Source organism: Lepisosteus platostomus, chromosome 7 (genome assembly GCF_059453375.1).
Source record: "Lepisosteus platostomus isolate fLepPlt1 chromosome 7, fLepPlt1.hap1, whole genome shotgun sequence".
Classification (NCBI taxonomy): domain Eukaryota; kingdom Metazoa; phylum Chordata; class Actinopteri; order Semionotiformes; family Lepisosteidae; genus Lepisosteus; species Lepisosteus platostomus.
Window position 1 is genome coordinate 47,696,562 of NC_142617.1, and position 22,103 is coordinate 47,718,664.

At 36.3% G+C, this 22,103-nt stretch overlaps 1 protein-coding gene and 1 long non-coding RNA gene across 3 annotated transcripts; one reads left to right on the plus strand and one right to left on the minus strand.

Annotated features, from left to right (window-relative positions):
• The first annotated feature begins 4,396 nt into the window (after positions 1-4,396).
• Positions 4,397-13,497, plus strand: cyp19a1a (cytochrome P450, family 19, subfamily A, polypeptide 1a). 2 transcript variants are annotated; one of them, XM_088640879.1, is made up of 10 exons: positions 4,397-4,634; positions 6,103-6,262; positions 8,021-8,171; positions 8,492-8,646; positions 9,193-9,369; positions 10,220-10,334; positions 11,351-11,462; positions 11,605-11,767; positions 12,301-12,542; positions 12,884-13,497. In XM_088640879.1, the coding sequence occupies exons 2-10, from the start codon at positions 6,121-6,123 to the stop codon at positions 13,121-13,123; spliced, it is 1,497 nt and encodes a 498-aa protein (XP_088497005.1). In that variant the 5' UTR covers positions 4,397-4,634; positions 6,103-6,120; the 3' UTR covers positions 13,124-13,497. The 2 variants fall into 2 exon arrangements, with proteins under 2 accessions (XP_088497005.1, XP_088497004.1); XM_088640878.1 differs by lacking the exon at positions 4,397-4,634 and having other exon boundaries at positions 6,094-6,262.
• Positions 11,884-20,664, minus strand: LOC148658998 (uncharacterized). The gene is made up of 4 exons (XR_015940285.1): positions 20,103-20,664; positions 17,209-17,305; positions 15,834-15,952; positions 11,884-15,142 (listed from the first exon to the last, which is right to left on the minus strand). It is a non-coding gene; the product is annotated as an uncharacterized LOC148658998 (long non-coding RNA).
• Positions 20,665-22,103: the final 1,439 nt, after the last annotated feature.

Below are 22,103 nucleotides of genomic sequence, written 5' to 3' on the forward strand. Positions count from 1 at the left end.
TCTAAAACACACCAAAATAAAAGACAAACTTGCTTTGACTCAAGACAAGACACTCTTTCACCAAGTAACAGACTGCTGAGGAGCAATGTTTATTAAGATGCAGGAGCACATTAATCACAAGCTGAGATTTTAGTCACCGGCTCCTTGTGTGGGAACACACTGAGAGTGAGCCATTGCTGGAGCATACCAGCAAGCACTGACTGGCTGCTAATTCATGCCAAAGAATTTGTGCGCTTGAAATCATACAGACGCCATTATGTTAGTTGCTGTTCATTACAAAGATACCCAATTGAGTGCTACAAATTCTTTTGTCAGGAATGTAGGCGTTAAGTGAATTCACAAAGTTATTCATATTGTTTAAATAATGCACAGATATTCTTCTTATACAAAAGGCTACTGTAAATAATAATAATAATAACAACATTAACATAGTCCATCAAGAGTCTTGTATCCCTAATTAAAGAGTTAATATACAGCAGATATGACAGAATAGACAAATGCAATCAAATACTATAAGATAATTGGTGGTTCAGTTGATAGTTCTTGGTGGAAAGTACTCAGCCACATTATAGCCCTTGTAAGCTAAATTAACTTTTCATTTTACTTGTACTCTTTAACAAAATGTATGGCACGTATTGGCAGTTACAGACAGCACAGACAAACAGAATGAAATGAGCTATCCAATTATATGGTACCCAATTATTAGCCACAGGGGATTACTGGTTATGGCTCTAAACAACTGGATGGTTGCTGGCTCAAATCCTAGATGGGGCACTGCTGTTGTGTATTTGTCAAATTACTCCAAATGGATATTCAGTAGTTTGGTCAGACACAAATTAATATGACAAGGCAATTGAGATTATAGGGATGGCTTGTTTAATATTTATTTGGTATAAGTCATAAGGCTGAGGTATCACCTGACTGTAATGTCAAAACTGACTGGACACTCCCCCACTTCCTGAGGAATGAGTCAGGGAGCTGCCGTAAGGATGAAGATGGGTTGAAAGGGGTGAATGTGGACTAGGTTCAAGCTTGTCCTTCTCCCAAACTTTCTTTTAAAATCTCTATTAAATAGAAGTAATTTTGGATGAAAGGAAAAAATATCATATTGTTCCTGTTCTAGAAATTCAGGACCTCGATCATGTAGAATTACACCACCATATACACACAAACTAATAGAATATCAGTACCACTGTACTTCTATAGGGAGTGGAAAGGCATAGCTACCTGAGCTGGAGGCTAGCTAGCCGTTCATGATATTTTACTCAAAACACCAGGCCAGAGAGAATAAGAGATTATTTAATGAAGCTGTTACTTATGTATATTTCACCACACAAAAAGCTTCTCAAAACGTTAACAATCCACTTAACTGGTGGTTTCATGCAATACATTACAACAGGGTTCATTAATCAGCTCTGCCATCTACTGGCATGATCTGCAACAGGTTGCAATTAGAGAGCTGTCAGAGACAAGGACAGGATTTAGACACAGTAAGAAGCATTTTTTATTGGCAAGACCACACAGCTGAAGTGGGGCCCTGGGGTCGGTCCCAGATTTGGCTTGCTATCTGTGTGGAGTTTGTCTGTTCCCCCATGTCTGCAGGGGTTTCCTCAGGGTGAGCCAGTTCCCTTGCAGGGTCAAAAGACTTACTGCTAGGTCAACTGGCTTCTGAGAAAATGGGCAAAAATGGATGTGTTTGCATGTCTGCCTGTATGTGTGCCCTGCAATGGACTGGTATCCTGTCCAGGGGGTGCCCCACCTTACGATTTTTGCTTGTTGGCATAGCCTCCTCCAGAACCCTGAATTAGATGAAGCAGTTAGAAAATGGATGAATGTTCGAAAAAAGGAAAAAATAGGACCCCGCTATATTGTAGATAGGAATGTACTTTGCACAAATATATGGTATTAATGTGCTCAATATATGTATTAAACATATAAAAAGCAGGAAATGCATATTAATGAAATGCTTATTTCCTTGTGGTGCATCTCTTTCCCATCTGTTTGTATTTACTGAGAGAAAAGGAAGATTCATTTTGTTGCATTTAGCTAGGATTCACTTAAATTAAGGACCTTAATTTCAGTGCCATCAAGAAGTTTTCAAATGATTCCTGTCCCAGCGCTGTGAAGAGCAGTGCTAACCACTGCACCACCATGCCCCCATATATTTTACTGTGATATACATAGAGTAAAGAACACCAATACGTGTTGTATTTCTAGAAATCTTGGACAGATTGCGGTTTTACACTATGTATTTTTCATGCTTTTTAACCAACAATTTGATTTACAACAATATCGGAGTTAAACTTACTAATGTTAGACCCAAGTGTACACTAAATACATGAGCAGTACTGTTTAGAATAAATTACAAACGATCCAGTTCTTTAACCCATGATGCTGTCTTTTCAATCTAAACTAAACAATATATTTCATGTGTTTGAATTTGAAGGAGAATTATATCTCTTATTGTCCATCTTTTCACAGCAGGCTTAATAGGTATTTGGGCAATATATTCCATACATGAAATAACATGGTATGGTTTTACTGTCTTACCGAATAAAATGGGATTTGAAGTTTTTGTATAAGCTGTCTGCTAGAAAACATGAACACTATAGTTATTGCAATCAAGGCTAAATAACCTTTGAACAGGAGGCAGTTTTGTGTAATGGCTGTGTAAGAAAAATACTAAGGTGCACATTAGCATCAGCTGCATCATGCTCATAACTCAAGCAAGCAGGCTTAGTATTCAGAGAGACTAGCAGGCCTGTTTCCTTGGCTACAACAAAACACTGTGTGGACTACAACATTATTTGTCTCTGATTCTTTTGTTTGTTTCCACAAAAACCTGGACCAACGTTAAGCCAAAACCTTCTTTAGCTGTGCGCCAGCTACTCAAAGCAGTATGACCTTAAGCACCAACTCATTATACCGTACAATATTTACCAGTTAACTAGGCCTTTATCTGGCTTTTGTCAGCAAGAAATATATGTTCTTAAACAACTGCTCCAGATCGGCCCGTCTGAGCACCTAAATTAGATCACGCCTCACTTAGCAAATACATGTTCAATTAAATGCTGCCTTTGAAAGTGTAGAGCTTAAGAATAACCTACCACAGTAAAATGTCACATTTTAGCACAACAACAACTAAGGGGGAGTGAAGGGAATGGGGTTTGGGGCTAGAAAATTGTACTAATAACAAAATCTAAACTTTCTGCTGACATTCATCGCCATGGATTGCTTTGTTTGTATTCAGGATGACTCAAGCTACAACAGTGTGTATGCATTTACCAGAATCGCCAATTGTACCGGTATCAGAGTAAAGCCATGTTCTGTTTTTCTGTCCTCAAAGATGCGACCTCATTCATTAATTCACAATGGAACAAGTAATAGGTTTATTCCATGCTGTTTTGGCTGTGAAGCCTTCTTCAGGCACACCTGAAGAAGGCTTCACAGCCCAAACGTTGTGTTTTCTCTCCTCTCTTTTCAGCATGGAATAAACCTACAGTATTACTTGTTCCTTTGCAGACTACGCATGCTGACGCAGCTATCCACCTGAATTAATTCACAATTACATTAAAGGGTTTTTAAAATCAGCCTTACAACTGGTGTCAGATCGTCACTCCAGTATTGACAAGCCCCTATATTTACAGAATCATGACATACAGTTTTGGAACATCTACAAAGAGCTAGGATCAATTTGCAAGATCTTATGTATAATCAATGCATCACTTATAGTGTATATAAATTCCATCATACTACAAAACATTCAAGTAATGAAGCTTTGTGGACCACACTTATGTATGATCCCATAAAAGACCACTTGAAAAGTAGCACTTTGAAAGCTTTGGGAATACACTTTTTCCCCCTATTTCATTGCATCTTTCTTTTAAAATAGATTTTCTTTTGATTTAGCTGTGGAATGAGGAACAATATTATACACCTTACTCTTCTCTTCCTTTTTCTCTTCCTTTTTATTTTAGGGTGGGTGATGTAAAAATGGTTGAGAGTGATTTCAGCAAGCAGGAGCCCTTTATTTTTTCTACCATAAACTAGTGTGAAGAATCTACAGTACATGGTGAAAAGCAGTTCCATATTGAGCACACTTTTTGTTGAGTAGACTACATTTTTACTTAATGGTCTGAGAACTTTCATACATTCATGTGCCACAGTTCACTCAGGATTTGCTGGATAAAACTGACCTGAATTGTTTCTCCACCTTTTATTATTGGATTGGCTTGTTTTTTTATACAAATCCAGCAGTGAGGTACGCCCGTCACTAAAAATTAAGCAACAGCATTCATCCTTCTGAAATCTAATTTCTAAACTCTTTTCTAGAAAGCTGTTTTTTTTTGTCCTACTTGGTTCTGCATCACTGCATCATTGTTCAATCTGAAGAGGCTTTGGTGCAAAATTTGGGAGATTTCTACTGGTAATGGCACTTGTACCCAAAATCTACAGCTGTATCTAGGCAACGAGTAAATTAGCAGCTATACACCGTGTTATAAAAGAAAGAAGAAAAGGGATTTTAAAAAAGAAAATGTTAATTGATAAGGAAAAGAACTGAAGAGATATAAATACCTGCTGCAAAACAGTCAAAGATATTCTCTATTCGAACAGCCACCTGACACCAAGAAACGGTATGTACTCTTCAACTCTACACTGAATCTAAATTAAATTATAAGTGTTTACGTCTGCCTTATTTACAGTGGATATTAGAAAATTTCTCATTTCTAAAGTATATTTTAGGGATTATTAATGGAAAGAAATAAATAAAATATTTTTTTAAGTTTACTTTTCCTGAAGGTGGGGTTATCTTTAAGACAAACTGTGTCAAAGTAAATATTGTCATGTCTTACTGAACAAAATTAGTTTAGAAAGCTGGCAAAATATTTCTAAGGAATCAATCCAAATAATGGACGCAGATGAATCCTTATAGAATTTATTTGATATTGACAATTCAAAAGATTACAGATTTGTACTTAATTTGACATCTATTTAATGATATTAAACTGCAGTTTCATATGAATTTATTTGAAAATAAATTAGGACATTGTTATTGCATTTTTGACAGAAATGGTGCTAAACAAGAGAAGGAAATTAAAAGTGAATTAACACATTCCAGCAACATGTGGTTGATATATCTAAACAAGTATCAGCAGGTTTCTTGTCTTTTCTCCAACATGGATTTAACAGCCATTAGGTGACATTGAATACTTGAACCTCTTTTTCCATAATTCAGATGATCAGACTCTGGGAGTCATTTGCTTTTACAAGTTTTTTTATGATGTTTTAGAGAGGTTTTAAATGTGGAGCATTTCCTTTACTGCTAAACAGTGCTTAAACAAGCTCTTCTCTATTTTGAACATGCTGTTTTATCAATAACATTCCTTTCCATCTCCTGACAAAGACCTAACCTGAAGGATAAAATTAAAAGATGTCCAAAACAAAACATATATATATATACTGAACATAACAATATTTGCAGAATAATTAGAACCATTGCTGTAGTCAACAATGGAGTTAGAAAGTGTATTTTTATATCTCCCAGACTATTAAGGCAGCCTCTTGACGGAAGAGAAAACTGAACAGGTGTGTCAAAGCTGACAAGGAAGCTGAATCATAGGGAACAGGTGTTCTAACCCTGATAATTTAGCAAATTATAAGAAAATTAAGTTTAGTCTCCACCGAAAAGTGAATACTGGAAACCATCACTCAAACAGCTGTAACAACGACACGTTAGGAATCAGATTCAAAAGCTTTCATGTCTGTATGTTTTGGTTGTACATTTAACATTGTGTACCAACTCGACGTCACTATTTGATCTTCAAGGACAAAGATGAAAAAAGAACAGTGTTGTGGGTAAGTCAACGGCACTTAATACCAAGGTTACTCCAGGATTGTTTTTAGAAATAGAAATAAACTATCTTTTTTATTTTGACTTTTAAATCACCCTGACCTGTCTAATAACCAATTCTGTTAGTATATAAGGAAAGCCGGCTACAGAGGTGCTGAACTCAGGCTACAGATTGACATATTAATTCTTGGCGAAAGCAGTGTTGGTGTGGCAGCACATCTTTCTCATACATTAATTGGAACATGAAACAGGTACCCTTGGATAACGTGATGGTGAAGATGCAGAATCCAGTCTCACACAACATCACTGATGTAACTCCGGAGATGATGTCTGGGGCCACAGCCATCCTTCTGCCTCTGCTTGGTCTGCTTGTGGTGGCATTGAACTGCAGAGCCAAACAGTCCATACCAGGTGAATAGCTTTTCATGCATACAGCAGAAACCGTTTGTGAGCTCTTCACTTGTGTAACAGCTATACTTAACGATGGATGATACTTTATGCTAATATCTATGCTGTTGTAAGTAAAGAATATACAACTTAGACTGACATGAAAACAGTTAACGCTGGTGTAAAAAATAAAACATAACAACGTATACTTTTCCAATAACCATATTTTCTTAAAATACACAGATTTTAATTTATTTAGCAACTTGCGACGCACGTAAACTAACGCTCAAATAACCTCGGTTTTGCAGAATGCCCACGTCCTATTTCACTTGTCTAGCAGAGAGACGGTAGCTTGCAAAACATCTGCAGCTCTCGCTTTTGATATGAATTTTGGTTTAAAAGGACGTTTCGTGATTAGAACAGCTACAAAAAAATGAAACAATGATTATTATCATAATTATAATTAAAAACATATATGTTGTAGTATATCAAATCAGTTACGGTGACAATTTCTATGAAGGGGCAATCGGTGAAGCGGCATTAGGCAGAAAACTGTTGCTGAGGTGACCACAATTCCGTGTTAAACTTAAATTGATTGAGACACCTTCAGTTCGATGACTCTTTCCGGATTTTGAGAAAAGGTTGAAAACACGTGTATAAAATATTATTTTTTATCTTATCTTCTGTTCACAAATTCGTCCTGGCTGTGCATTGATATCGAGGTAATTGTGTGCTGCTGCACCATCTTGCGGTGCAACAGCACTGAGTAGGTAAGAGGCATGTATTTTTCATTATAAAAACAGTATTTAGTGCAGACCTGTATTAAGAAGCCCAAAATTAGAATATAGTGTACCATTTGCAAAAGAACAGCTTAAAACCTATTATCTTTAAAATAAAAATGTAAGACTGCTTGACAACATAACAAGGTAATGTGAAATGTTCAAATGACTGCTCACTACCGACCTTGACAATTGAAATGTCTTTTGTAACTGGTATTTTAATTGCATGGTTTAGAGATATCTAAACTACACCTACTTGGTTTCCACGTGATATAACGGTTATAAATGCAAAACTATATAATTGAATTTGAAAAAAAAAAACAATCAAAACCACTCAATGCATTTTAATTCTCCCAAAACTAATTGTTTCAAACAGTATTTCTAACAAGGATCAGATCACTTCCCAATGGCAGAAGCCTAACATATAAAAATAACACATTATCACTGGGCCACCGCAGTTTTATACCCTCAGTCAAGAAAGCAAATAATAATACTGGAATCTAAAATACTGAAAGCTTAAGTGTAAAATTAACAATGAAAAATTATTTCGGACGCTTGCAAAAGTAGAAATCATCGTTTTGAAGCCGGAGAAGATAATGTATTTCTGTATTTGGTCCAGTAGCTTAATTAAACAGCATCACTCCAGTATTACTGAGGCTATAGAAAAAATGGTTTAGAAATGCTTTGGGATTTTACTCTTGCAATTGCATTAATGCCCATACAATGTAATACGTATGAAAAGTTAAGTGGTGTACATACAAATGGTCGAAAATGTACATGTAGGCAAGACAAAAACAAGCAATTTTAAAGATGTAATAATCATATTATTAACATCGTGTTACTGTATAAGTAATATTTTTTATCCCTACAGTGGATGCATTCTTATTTCCCATTCTTGCGTCTGCTCACCCTTCCTACACAGCAATTACACAATAAAGCTTTCGGTAGGTTTCCTTGGGAATCGGCCCCACTGTAAGCATCTGTTTTCTGTTGTTAATGGTAGGTCCTTCATTCTGTTTTGGAATTGGGCCCATCGCTTCTTACGCCCGGTTTCTGTGGCTGGGAATAGGGACGGCGTCCAATTACTTCAATGAGAAATACGGAGACATTGCGAGGGTCTGGATCAACGGAGAGGAAACACTTATCCTCAGCGGGTGGGTACGGAAAGCCTACCGGTCTGAGGTGCGGTCCCACAATGCACCTTGTTCCTCGGTTACATCGACTGGTCTGCAAAGTTCAAAAGTTCAAAACACTAAAGAGTATCCATGTCGACATAATAATAATAATAATAATAATAATAATAATAATAATAATAATGTAATTGTTCATTGAACGTAGTGAATGTCAATGTGGTTGATTAGTTAATCGTTCGTTTTAAAGCCTTCAAGTGCCTTGGGTGGAGAAAAATAAACTGCATTCATTTAATGCTGTTATTTTAAATTTAATAATAAATCACTATGTGTACATATTGCAGATCTTCGGCTGTCTACCATGTGCTGAAACACGGACAGTACATCTCACGGTTTGGGAGTAAGAAGGGACTTCAATGTATTGGGATGTACGGAAAAGGCATTATTTTTAACTCTAATGTTTCTCTTTGGAAAACAGTCCGCACTTACTTTGCCAAAGGTAGGTCAACAGATGCCTTTTCTAATGCCACACACACTTTTACTGCCGACAGTACCTGCTCTACTAACAATAACCATTAATTATAACTGAATGTTAAGTTATTTGAACTGGACAAATTAAGATAAGATAAACTATTATTGTTGTTGTTGTTGTTGTTGTTGTTGTTTCACCAACATAAATTAGATGTAGATGCTCATGTTTCATTCCACCATGTACCATGTTATTCAGTTATTGCATTATATTGAATTATTGTCTTAACCCTTTTTATTGTTTGACCCATTATACAGTATACAGGTAATTGCACTTCAGATCATGTCTGTGCACTCTGCTATAGATTAAATTAACTGGCCATAAATAATGGATAGATGAATAAAATTGTGAGCGGTCTTCTGTCCAGACTCAAATAACGCGATTCCCACGACACCCATTTTATCCTCTGTAGAGATGTGTCTGTAGTTTAAGAATTTTGTCGGGATTTGTGCGCGAGCAGCGCTTGAGATTTATCCGACCAATTAGTTTTTCTGTTCTTGTCTCACCTTTCCCCAGCCCTGACAGGTCCGTCACTTCAGCAGACTGTGGCGATCTGTGCCGTGTCCACTAACAAGCACCTCGACTGCCTTCACACTGTCAGCAACCCCGAGGGGCAGGTTAACGTGCTTCACTTCTTGAGGTGCACCATAATGGACATCAACAACAGGCTGTTTCTCCGAGTTCCCTTGGACGGTCGGTGGCTTTCTTCCATTTTTCATCGATTTTAGTTTTCTGTCTAACCTGTAGCATCCCCTTCAAGGCCTTCAGAGTGCTCAACTTGCACGTTTAATTAGAAAGGGGGTGGTCTCACCTTGTGAGGCAATACTGATAACAACAAATAGCAACAAATATAATTATGGGTTTTAATTCTTTGTTTTAAGTAGATTTATTCTCAGTTTGAGCAGGGAGCTCAGATCCTAAAACAGTCTACCTCTTTTTATACACCTGAATGTTCCAAAAACTTTGTAAGTTAACAAATGAAAACGGAAGTGATACTCTGAAAAATGTCATGGATCAGAACCTGTAGGTTGAAAAAACCCAACAGATTAAAGATATTTGAAGCTAAACCATCCTTGGAATGTATTCAGGATTAGAAGGTGAAATATACTATTTTCCATGATGAATGGATGTATTTTTTCTAGTTTCCTCAACAATGATTTGTTACTCTTTTGTGCTCTGGAAGTTTAAGATTTCTTACTGTTCTCTAAGGCTTATTCAACTTTTTTTTTAATTATAACTTTATGGGAAATAGAGGGAAAAAATCAAACTTCCCACTTTAACATCAGTCAAGGTAATACTAGTGAAGGTGAATCCTTCAGGGGCATATCCACTCATTGAAAATAAAAACTATTATTTCATAAAATGTTTGACAAAATTCATTGACAGAAGACAGATAGATGTAGTACTTGTTTTATTATAGTATGACATCTCCTTAATTGTATTTATTTGGAATAAATGTAATTATTAAATGTAGTTATAATATTTATATAATATTTTAAGTATGCTGTTTTCCTCCATTTGATTAATCTGTCTCCAATTTCAGAAGAGGACCTTGTGCATAAAACGCAGAGGTATTTTGACTCCTGGCAAGCGCTTCTGATCAAGCCAGACATTTTCTTTAAATTCAAGTGGTTGTATGAAAAACACAGCAAAGCAGCGTAAGTAAATTACAACTAACGCTGTACTAAGTTGACGTATTATTAATATAGTATAGTGTCATTTTGCAGTTCCTAAAATAAAGTATCACAATTTCACAGGTAACTCTAAGTTACATAAGCAGTAAAATAAGCAGTTATTTTATGAAAACAGGGATTATTTAGGATTTATTAATCTTGCCAAGATTACAAATGAGAAGAGGCCATTCATCCATCCATTCTATGTTTGGTAGTTAGTACTGTACAGTAGCTAATTGACCTGAATGTCTATTCCAGACCTTTCTTGACGGAAGCCAGGATATCCTTCAATGACATGACAGGGTTCCAAAGCCATTCAGAAGCTCCTTAAAAAGGATTGCTATACAGTTATCTATTTTCCATTTTTATACATGCAGTAAAGATAGGCTGACTGGAGCTACAGGAGCTGGATTAAGTACCTTGTTCAAGTGTACAACAGAAGTGTCTCCTTTGGGATACATCATAACTTAATGATATAAGAACTATTGTAACATGACATTTTAGGGAAATAGTTCAAGTAGGTAGCTGCATCAGCATGCACAGGCTGCAAAGGAACATGTAAAGGTTTATTCCATGTTGAAAAGAGAAGAAAGGAAACACAACGTTTCGGCTATGGAGCATTGTTCGGGTGTGGAGCATTCTTCACACTCGAAGAGGCTCCACAGCCAAAACGTTGTGTTTCCTTTCTTCTCTTTCCAGCATGGAATAAACCTTTACATGTTCCATTTTAGGAAAATATGCTGCAGGTAAAAGTAACAATTTCTTTATTAACAGAAGACAGTCTAGATATAGTACTACAGTATATGGCAAGACCTCAGATCTCTTCTGACAGTCCCTCACAGTACTGCTACTGCATCTGTGCTTTTGTGTCAACACTTGCTCTGGATTTTGTTCACTGGGGACACCTGCAGTTATCAGAGTCTTTACAGTTTCTTTGTTCAGTGTTACAATGTGTCAGATTTTAAATCAACTGATACTCAAGACATCACAATCCTTTGCAGACAGGAGTTACCAGAAGCCATTGAGAGGCTTGTTGAGAAAAAGAGGAAATTGCTGCTGGAAACTGAGAAACTGGATGAAATTGACTTCACGTCAGAGTTAATATTTGCCGAGGTCAGTATCTGCTAATGGCACACACTCCCAGTTCACTTTTGGAAATGAAATCTATGTGTTGATGTTACATGGATTTGTTGCACTGCCTGGATTGTGAAAGAACTTGCTCATCAGTGAGTCTTGCTGGCTTGGGCTGTTCCAGAATCATGGAGATCTGTCTTCAGGCAATGTGAACCAGTGTGTGCTGGAGATGCTGATAGCAGCACCTGACACAATGTCTGTCAGCCTGTATTTTATGTTGATGCTCCTCAAACAACACCCGGATGTGGAACAGAAGCTGCTTGAGGAAATTGACACTCTAATAGGTGAGTGTCACCTGCTGAGGCTCAGCTGTAAAACACTGATAGTGTAAGTGCATCAGCAGATAAGACAGCTTGAAATGTCTGTGATTATAAAAAAGGGTGAAAGCACACACTTGAAGTTAATTTGCAATCGTTTCTTTTTGCTTAAATGGCAAGAGATACAGCAAGCCCACTTTACCAAAGACATAGATAAAGAAACTGACAAGCTGAGTTCAAGCCTATAATTATTTCAAATTTGATTCGGGCTACTGACTGCAGATTAAATGAAACTGACAATCACTGAGCCAGGGTTTTTGAGAGGAGGCTAAGATTTAATGCTATAAACCAGCTCTCTCTTTTATTCATTCTTCAGAATCATTCAGCTAGTCTAAACCACTTATTAAGAAAGGTTTTATCATTTTTGCAGTTTCTTAATCTAGCTATAATTGCAGGGAGATACTATATACTGTATTTCTGTACATCTATATACTACTTTTATAACATTTATGATCTATAAATATGAATGAAGCCTTGAAGTGATGTATGTTTTCTTCTAGGAGATAAGGATTTGCAAAATGGTGACTTGCAAAATTTGAAAGTCCTTGAGAATTTTATCTGTGAGTGTTTGAGATTCCACCCCGTTGTCGACTTCACAATGCGGCGAGCATTAGAGGATGATGTCATCGAGGGATACAGAGTGAAAAGGGGGACAAACATCATCCTAAACATGGGGCGCATGCACCGGCAGGAGTTCTTTCCCAAGCCAAACGAGTTCAGCCTGGAAAACTTTGAGAACAATGTAAGATAGAATTTTGGAAGTCTTGCCAACACTTTTTGCCTTTCCGTAATGCAGCCGAAGAATGCTAGATTGGATTCTTTTTAGAGTTTCTAGAAGAAATAAAATACAATTCCCAATGAAAGTGGTGAGCTATGTATTTTAGAAACAGAAATAAAGGAATTATCAATAACAAATTCTACAAGATATCATTCACTCAGTTTGAATCTCCAAGTCCACACTAATTTGGTTTAATTGTTTTTACTATACATTTCTTGTGGCATAAGTGTGTGTGAATCAAAGTCTGTTGGCTAAATCCTTCCATGGATGTGGTGAAGCAATCATTTATTTATTGTTCACTACAGGTACCCAGCCGTTTTTTCCAGCCTTTCGGCTCTGGGCCCAGATCTTGTGTTGGGAAACACATCGCCATGGTGATGATGAAGGCCATCCTAGTGACCCTGCTGAAGAGATACACAGTGAGTCCGCAGAATGGGTGCAGCTTAAGCAGTATCAAACACACTAACAACCTCTCTCAGCAACCGGTAGAGGACAGGAACACTCTGGACATGATCTTCATTCCCAGACAGAAATCACACCATTAGGATATCAAGGTTGGGAAGGAAAAAAGACATTACTTATTATTTTATATGTGTGTATTGTAGGGTTACTTCTGGTGGACAGGTATCTGGTTTTCTTCCCAGGTATTTTAGAAAATGTGTTTTACTGCATTAACTTAATATGTACATGTATGTCCTTTAAAAAAACAGCAGCATGATAGGCTTTATGCTTTCTGTGTCAGTGAAAGTATTCTAAGTAGAGGAAAATATATTACGTTTGTACACATGAACCTTTCAGCATTCTGCTTGTGTTTGGGTGCTGTTTAGTTCACAAACAATTTCCTGTAAAGTCACTGTACCATCTTGCAATAATGCATTGTGAATGAATATTATTCAATAATAAAACTGATATACTCTCAGTGTTTCTGTATCTCTGAGTACAATGCTAAATATGTGTATACAAGTGGCCCTTGCTGATATCTGCTCATAGAGCATGTGTCTGGTAACAGTTCTTTTCAGTAAAAAGAGTATTTGGATATAAGTTAGTTAAATTAAATCAGAGCTTCATATACAAAAGTTTGTATAATGTACTATTAATATTCAGTGTTGCATTATGCTGATTTTTTTCATGTATCCTTAATTTTACTGCAAAATTAAAATTACTGTAGAATGAAAGATAATTATTTATTATATATATCTTAGTTTTGAGGAATAAACATTTAAATTTTAATGATTTTTGTGTGAGAAATAATATTGTGAGAACCAAAGGGGAGCAGACAGCAGTGAAGAGCCACTGGTCTAGACTTACAGTATAAAGTAACTGAACATGCAACAGATGCAACAGCAGAGGGCGATATAATACAATATTAACCCAGCTATGTCATTAATCAGCGAGGTGAATGTAGCTTAGAGAATTAGAAGAAAATGACTAACAGTATTTAAGAAATAAAGATGGGTGCTAAAATACGAAATCCGATGAAACTGAATGACACTGGGTGTGTTTATGCTTAGTTTATTTTGGATGCATTTGGATGATGTATCAGGGAATTACGAAAGCGGTCATGAAAACAGATGTCAAAGATGAAGCGGAAGGAGGAGAACAAATGCATGGATCTAAATGATTTGTGAATTCATATATACAGTACTGTACAGCAACACATCACCCCTCTCGGCTTGTGGAGATGGTGAAAAACAACAAAAATATGAACATCTTGGAGCCCTGGAAAGAGCCGTAAAGGGTTTGAGATGGGTTTGTCAGTAAAGCATTTGTATTCTCAAGCCTTTAATTCTATAATGCAGGTCTGGGATCAGGTCCCACAAGAAAAAACAGATATGGGGGTCTTCCCCTGTCTCCACACTTTTGGCCAAACTCAACAGTTTCATCTGGCGAAAGCCCAGCACTAAATACCAGGAACGTCTGGGATCTGGACGTATGCTGTGTGCACTTACTGGACAATATGAAGACAGATGGTACAGTTCCTCACCTTTCACAGCCTATTATTACTGCATTATCGTCTTTTTAAATATAAAGGTTCTTTAGGGTACCAGCACGACATCTGTCCCCTTCCTGTTTAGAATCCTAAAATATATGTGTTATAAACATATTATATATAAAATCAACCAATGCACTGTGTTATTCCATAAAGACAGCTTAATTTTTTTTTCCTTTGTGTTTACAAGAGAAGAAAATAGATAAGCAGGTGGTGACCACATACTGTGCTTCCTGGCCACAAACAGGCTTGAGCAGTGCATACCCCCAACACATGCAACTCCTACTCCTTGTGTTTCAAAAGGTCACAGGAATTGAATTTCCCTCAGGGAACTGCAATGTTAAGAGATGCAACAAAACCAGAACAAATTTCTGCCAGTCATTAGAAAATGAACAGTAACAACAAAGAACAAAGTCACTGGAGAGATTGCTTTGGCTTAGCCAGAATTGAAAACAATTCAATTTTAAAAGACCGGCCTGGGCTACCTCTCGGATACACTGCAGGATCCTGTGGGACTCTTTGTTTTCACATTGATGTTTTAGAGGACACTGGAGCAATCACCTCGGCAAAAGAGCTGTGGAAACAGATGGGCACATATTCAGTTTCCATTTTATTTCAATTTTGTGATGCCACTGGTGAAACAGTCACTTCATCTAAATTAATATAATGTCATTATGTACTGTATTTCAATATGGTGACTCAATAGCCATTTCTATTTAAAAAATACAGATTCACTCATCATTTTAGTATTTTAAGTTTTGATTTAACAATCATATCGAAACCCATTAAGGTATAATGTTCTGTTGTTTTTCTTAGACTGAACAATACAGCTATCTGTAATTGAAAATATTTAATCAAATTAGTGGTATATTATGCCACATTGGACCAAGGGAAATTTCAGCTGTATAATACCTGTGACAATTATAAAACATGCACTGTTTTTGAAAGTAGAGTCACATGGCGAGGATGGGGTGAAATTTCAGCAAATGTTTCGGCATGGCTCAGCTGGGAAATGACACAAGCCCTAGGGCACCTCAGAGGGCCTGAGTGAGGGCACAGCTCTGACAGAGATAGGCTCCAATAAACAGCAGCTGGCTGTGCTTCAGTCACAGGCTCCTGATTGGCGGGCTTGAGTTGTGAACGTTAACCACATTTAATCTTTTCTGCATATCTTTGGGATGGAAAAATGGTGATATTTAACAGAGGTTCAGGAGGAGGTCAAATTCCAATCTCGCTCTTCCGCTCATCTGTGTATACAAACTTACTGGCTGCCTTCAACTCTTTTCTAGTTCTTCACCACCCCAACTTCACCCTTGCAGCTGCCTACCTGGTTCATTCCTCTTTTATGAGAGGGGTTGTGATCCTCAGTCAGCACTGTCATTACCTCAACCAGGAGAGTTAACAACAAAGTATTAAAAATGCTACAGCTTTTTATTCATCAGCTCGCTTTGTTGTTGAAATTGACTGAACTACTGAAAAATAATAAGTGGAACAAGTTAAAGAACTCCTGTCCTCGGATATTGAATTTCAGTCTCTCTTTCTTAATCAATCTTTCCACATAATACTTTGCCATTTTAAAAGGCATCCCTTTTCTTTTTTATGTGTGGTAATTAATGGAGATGAATGCTGGATCCTCCTGAGGTTACCTTTAAGTGCAGTTTTAATCAGTTAATCTCTCAGGAAAGAACCCAACAGCCAGCAGTTCATCACACTTAATAATTTACCTTTTTAAATTTGAAACACTAAGGGGAATTGCACCAAATCCAAGGTATGCTTTAGCTTAAAAACATTATTGAAATTCAAGGGCATTTAACCCATCTTGCTTATTTGATCCAAGTTGTTTCTTGAAATAAAAGAATATCAACTTCAGGAACATGGCTGTACTGCAACTAAATGTTCCAGACCCCCACAACCAAGAGCCAGAATAGTATTTTATAATGTACTGTACAAAATTGTAAACAATATTCTAAATGTCATCCAACTTCTGCGTTCTACAATTTTAACATAACATCCCTTGATTTAAATTCTACACCTTAACTATACATTCTGTTTGCCTCTCCACCTTGACTTTAAGAAATTCATTGTTTCTCATTTTATATTTATAGATGACATTTGTGCTACCTGTATGTAACACTTGGCACTTGTCTATATTAAAGTTGGCTCATCCTCCTACTTAATTATCTATCATCTGTGAATTTGACTACCTTATTAACTATAACAGAATATACTGTAGATCACAGATTATAATTAGGAAGGGCAGTGGTCGTAGTACAGATCCCTGTGGTACTCCTCTAATTACATCACCCTAATTTGAGTGTTAAACCTCTATCTGAATTCTGTGTAATTTTTCATTATCCTGGTCTCAATCCAAACACTCAGATTATCTTGAAAGTCTGTTGCTTGCAATTCAAGAATGAACCATATAGGGATATTCTATCAAAAGTCTTCTGGAAATTTAAATATACCATATCATATGCCCACACTGTGTCCATTACTATTGTTGGTAACAGTTCACCAAGATCTGTCTTTCTCCAAATCCATGTTAACCATTACCTATAACCATGTTTTTTTAATTGATCACTTTAGTAATAAAAAGCACTTCTGAACAACTACTGGGTAGGCAGTAAATGTAAAACTTACAGTATGAACCCTTCTTCCAAAGAGTTATGAGTCACCCTGTGTTCATGCAGTAAAGCTGAACAGGAGCTTCTCAGATGTTTTTCTCAATTTATACTGACTGGTAGAAAAAGGGAATGAAGACATGAAGTCATTGGTAGACCAACCCACAGACCTTAGTGTTTTCTAAAGAAATGGGGGGAGAGGAATCTGATACCTATAACTCACATGTTGAAATAAAGCAGAAGGCTTAATTACAAAAGCAGCTTTGGATAGCCACTAAAATATAACCCAGAAAATAGCTATTGCTCACATTGTCTCCCACATTCTTCAAATCAAATGAAATGCTTCTTAGTTATTTCTAAGCCTTTAGGAATTTTACTATTTCTATAATATTTCATACTTTATTCATGCTTGGCTTTAATTCTAAAAAGTAATATCACATTAATTTGTGTTGCATGATACAGAGTGGCAAACAACTGAATTACAATGAGGGAACAAACACATTTCTCTTTAGAAAAATCCAAGTCAAAATCTCTGTCTAATATACTGTATGTTACAAAGTCCTCCTATGGAGGAATGTCAAGCAGATATGTAACATTTAACCTTCAAAAACTGGTAAGGAAAATATTCTGAGATAACACAAGAAAGTATGTCTTTACTTTGCACTTTGTTCTTAAGATGTAATGCTGTTTCAGCAAATCCTAATACATATAGACACGCAAACTTAAAAAAAAAACATTAAACTGTAAGCACCTATAATAAAAAAATCCTAAACAAATTAAAAATGTCTATATATGAACTTACATGTAGGAGAAAGCATCCTGTGTTAACACTTTTTTTTAAAAGGACATTTCTTGACCTTCTCACATTTTCTTAGCGATCTAGTACATTTGCGCTAGTTTCCTGTAATACACTTGACTCAGGTTCAACACAAATGAAGAGTGTCGGTTGTGAACACAATTAACACTTAACTGTTTTCTTCAATAGTGTTTTGATGTTTATGTTAAAATTATGTAGCCTTGTCCGTTAGAGGCACTTCTTTTTACATCAATGACGATGATATTCATTATGAAATGCTGATAAAAGGGTTTAAAAATCTATTGGGCAAAAGATAAAAGGATATGTGGACAAAAGTGTGAACACCATTCTACTATTTAATGGAAAAAATCCTTTGTTTGTTCCTGATATTGTGAAATAATTATATATCTATTTTTTCTGTGAAGTAATGAGCAAGAATATAAACCATTGTTGTTTAAAAGAAAGTAAAAAATATTGAAATACATTATGATTTTTATTTTCTTCAATGAACAAACGCTGCAGAAACTGTAAATGTAATGACTGTGTTCCTTTACTGTTCATAAATAATCAAGGCTGAACCTGTTTCCTGTACATTTCTGTTACACATTTCTGCTAATCCAGAATCCAGATCGCCATTTCCAGGCTGAAGAATTAAACATGGACCAACTCTATTGCTTGTTATAGAAAATGTACATTTCACTTTGTGAAATAATGCCTCAGTTTAGACATATGAGATATTCAGGAAAATCAGATGTTAAGATTATCCTAACCTAGGATTGTATCTTCCTCCAGTTTGCAATGGTTAGACTGCTTTCTTTCACCTCTCCAGTCATTTACAGACTTCCGCCTCAACAGATTTCCAGATTTCTCAATTCACATTTTAAACTTGTTTGAATACATTTAATTACCTGCTTTACCTAGTCTCACATTCTCTTTTATTCTTCTGGTGCTGATGCAAGTCTTCATTTGAACCTCTTAAGAAAAAATCTGTAAAGTTCCATTTTAGTCATGTTGTGTAACACAAATAATGTTGTGTTATTGTGGCAATGCGTGCCTCTGCAGAAAATGTAGGTACAGATACTCCTACAGATACAGACTAATAAAGGTCACTCAATTGTAAAACCCGTTAAGCAATGTAGTCTTGTTCTCCTTTGATTTCAACTAACAGGTTGCAATTTGTGATATGGAAAATATACATATACTATACTATACAGTAATTATGGAACATACAATTTTCTAGATATAAAATTCATGTGAGGTGCCAGTGATTTTACAGGACAATGTTATTTGAGTGTTAAACTAACAAAACAATCTCCTAAATAAAGATACTCTACTATATATTAGTGGCCCAACGTTTAAGGGTATGTAGCATCATAATTGCTTGGCACATCCAGGTGACAGACTGTGCTGAAAAGTTTTGTGAAGAAAAGGCAGCAGAAACAGTCACTCACTTCAAAAGGAGAAACAGGAAATTATTTCTGAGTTTTCATAGATTTACATTTTAAAAGTGATTAGCACCCCCAGCCATTATGTGCACAGCCAACACTAATAAGGAATCAGGTTTCATTTCATTATTATTCAGTCTGGTGACTCAATCACACCATGTTCTGGAATGATATTTAGCCAGGCATAAACAACAATATTCAGCTCTCATTACATTAGGCAAAAATAAAGTACTCCTAAAGAAGGAGTTACATAATCAATCCTGTGGGTAGGCAATGAGTTTGCAGATTGGCTTAGAATAATTAGCATATTACACCATGTGAGAAAAAACAGCCAACATCCAGTTTACTAAACTTAGCTCTTCTAATGATGTAAGTAATCATAATGAGTGATGCGTGCAGATTAGTCGTGTTGTTAACTGATTCACAAATGAAATGTGCTGATAATCTGCAGGTCTCCTATAACACAAAAAACAGCAATGCTGGGGATGTATTAGCATTGGTTGCTGCTTGAAATCATTAGGCACATTTTAAAATAATTTTCGTTTCATAGAATTACAAGGCAGCAAGGCTACTGCTGATTTGATAATTATATTAATTCCCTATATTCAAAATGAGTATAAGTAAAGGATAGGCTTAACATACAGTATTGGCACTGTTTAAACAAAAACTCACCTTTAAAGAGAAGAAATTGTAGGAATATGCCAGGACTGTTCTCTTTTAAAAAACCACCCATAAACCAACAAATTATATGAAATAATGGCAGTCTTCAAATGTTTTTATTGGATATCTGATAGTGTTGCAAAGATCTGTACACTGAAATGTGCCAAATTCATAACCTAGCACTGTGAAATAATGTGCACACAATCTCGTCATAAATGTACTGTAGTACAGTCTAACAATCAAAGATATATAAAATGCTAAGCTTAGTGGTAACTAAATAGACCTACTGTATACGCACGAGTATGCTCAATAAAAGATTAATTTGGTATCCTACCCATACAGTGTCTGGAGATCCTCTGGACCAACGTGTCTGTTCCCAGCTGTGGCATTTAGAAGGCAGGAATTCTGCCAAGTCATTTTCTGAGTATTCATATGTAAGAAACCGTAAAGTAGAGTAGTTGTTTTCTAATTGCCCTTCTAGCAACAAACCCACAGACAATAAAGCTTGGGATTAATGTAGATCTAAAGTAGTTAAAGTGAAAATGCAGCTTTCTTGTTGTTCCTTAAGATAAGGGTCAAGGTGTCAAAGTGTAGGCTCAGCTTTAAGAAGGTAGGTGCTCCCCTGGTCTGGGGATCATTAACTTTGATGTTGCTCTTCCCTCGCCCACTGTACTTGATGTCAAGGTTTTTATTCGACTGATGATACACCAGACGGGGTCACCCCGAACGTTTGAACGTTGAAGTGGCTCCAAAGATATCCCACTTTAATTTTCTCTTAATCCTTGCTCCAACAAAATCTCCAGGCTGACATCATATGGATTATATAGAGAACCTATGATAATTTGCAGTCAATAGCTGTCTGCAAGCAGAGGTGAGCTGTAAGAGCTTTGTAGCGTAATGGAAATTATTTCTTCAACACAGGTTTCACCCTCACATTTCTCATTGGTCTCAGGCTGTCAAGTAATTTCCTCCTTGAGCCGGAAACATTAGTATTTAGGAATTAAAACCAACTGACAATGTCATTATGTCTCAAGTGAAATGCATGTCTCATTGACTAAACAAATGAGAACTAAAATAGGGCACACAAATAAGTGCCTGTGGAAGGAGGAAAGAAACTAGAGCTCCCAGAGAAAACTCCCTCAAACATGGCAAAGATCTCAAACTCCAAAGAGAAGAGCCTCGGAGCCCAAGTCTAGTATCGATTCCAGAACCAAAGAACCGTGATGTACCATTGTACTGGCCTCTGGAGAACAGGTCTGTAGCAAAACATGTCCTCAGAGATGGAAACTGATAGAAAAAGATGGGAAAGAAGATACAGCTTCCCCCCATAGTTTTTCTTCCAACTAGCAACAGTCATTACAAGAATAAGTATGGTTTTTAGCTATTTCATTCCGACATGGGTGACTCACTCCACTTGCCACTGCAAAGTGTTTGAATATGTTCTTAATAATGCATAACTTATATTCTCACTATGGCATTATGGAAAAGGTCTGCATTTTTAAGTCTCTGAAAATTTCCATATGAATAGTTTGTCAGACATTAACAGCACGGAAAACAGAATTAAGAGGCAGCTTTTGCAATGTGACATATTGTGATTAGCTTCTTAAAGTGTGTTTTCATAATTACTCCTATAACGGCACTGGATCATAAATGTGAAAAAAAATTCTAAATGAAAAAAATTCTGTTCTTCCACTCTGGGAAGCTGCAGTTACAAAGGAGTAGGTCTTCATCCTTAACCTAAATCACTCAGTCATATGCTCCATGAAACACTGATAGGAACAGGCTGATAACTATCTAGAGTTACCTAGTCTTATTTTCATATATCAAAATCTAGAGACACCTAGTCCTATTTTTAGATATTTAAAATTTAGTTATCTAGTCTTATTTTTATATATTCAAATAATAAAGACATTTACATGCACCTCAGACCTCAAAAGTTTGCACAATGGCATCATTATCTAGCATAATCACTCTTTTATGTACAAAAAATCATTTCACTAGAATATTGCTGCT

Coding starts and splice junctions, on each gene's coding strand:
- cyp19a1a (XM_088640878.1), top strand. CDS start 6,094: ATGAAACAGGTACCCTTGGATAACGTGATGGTGAAGATGCAGAATCCA. Junction 6,263..8,020: donor AGCCAAACAGTCCATACCAG/GTGAATAGCTTT, acceptor TGTTAATGGTAG/GTCCTTCATTCTGTTTTGGA. Junction 11,463..11,604: donor CAGAGTTAATATTTGCCGAG/GTCAGTATCTGC, acceptor GGGCTGTTCCAG/AATCATGGAGATCTGTCTTC.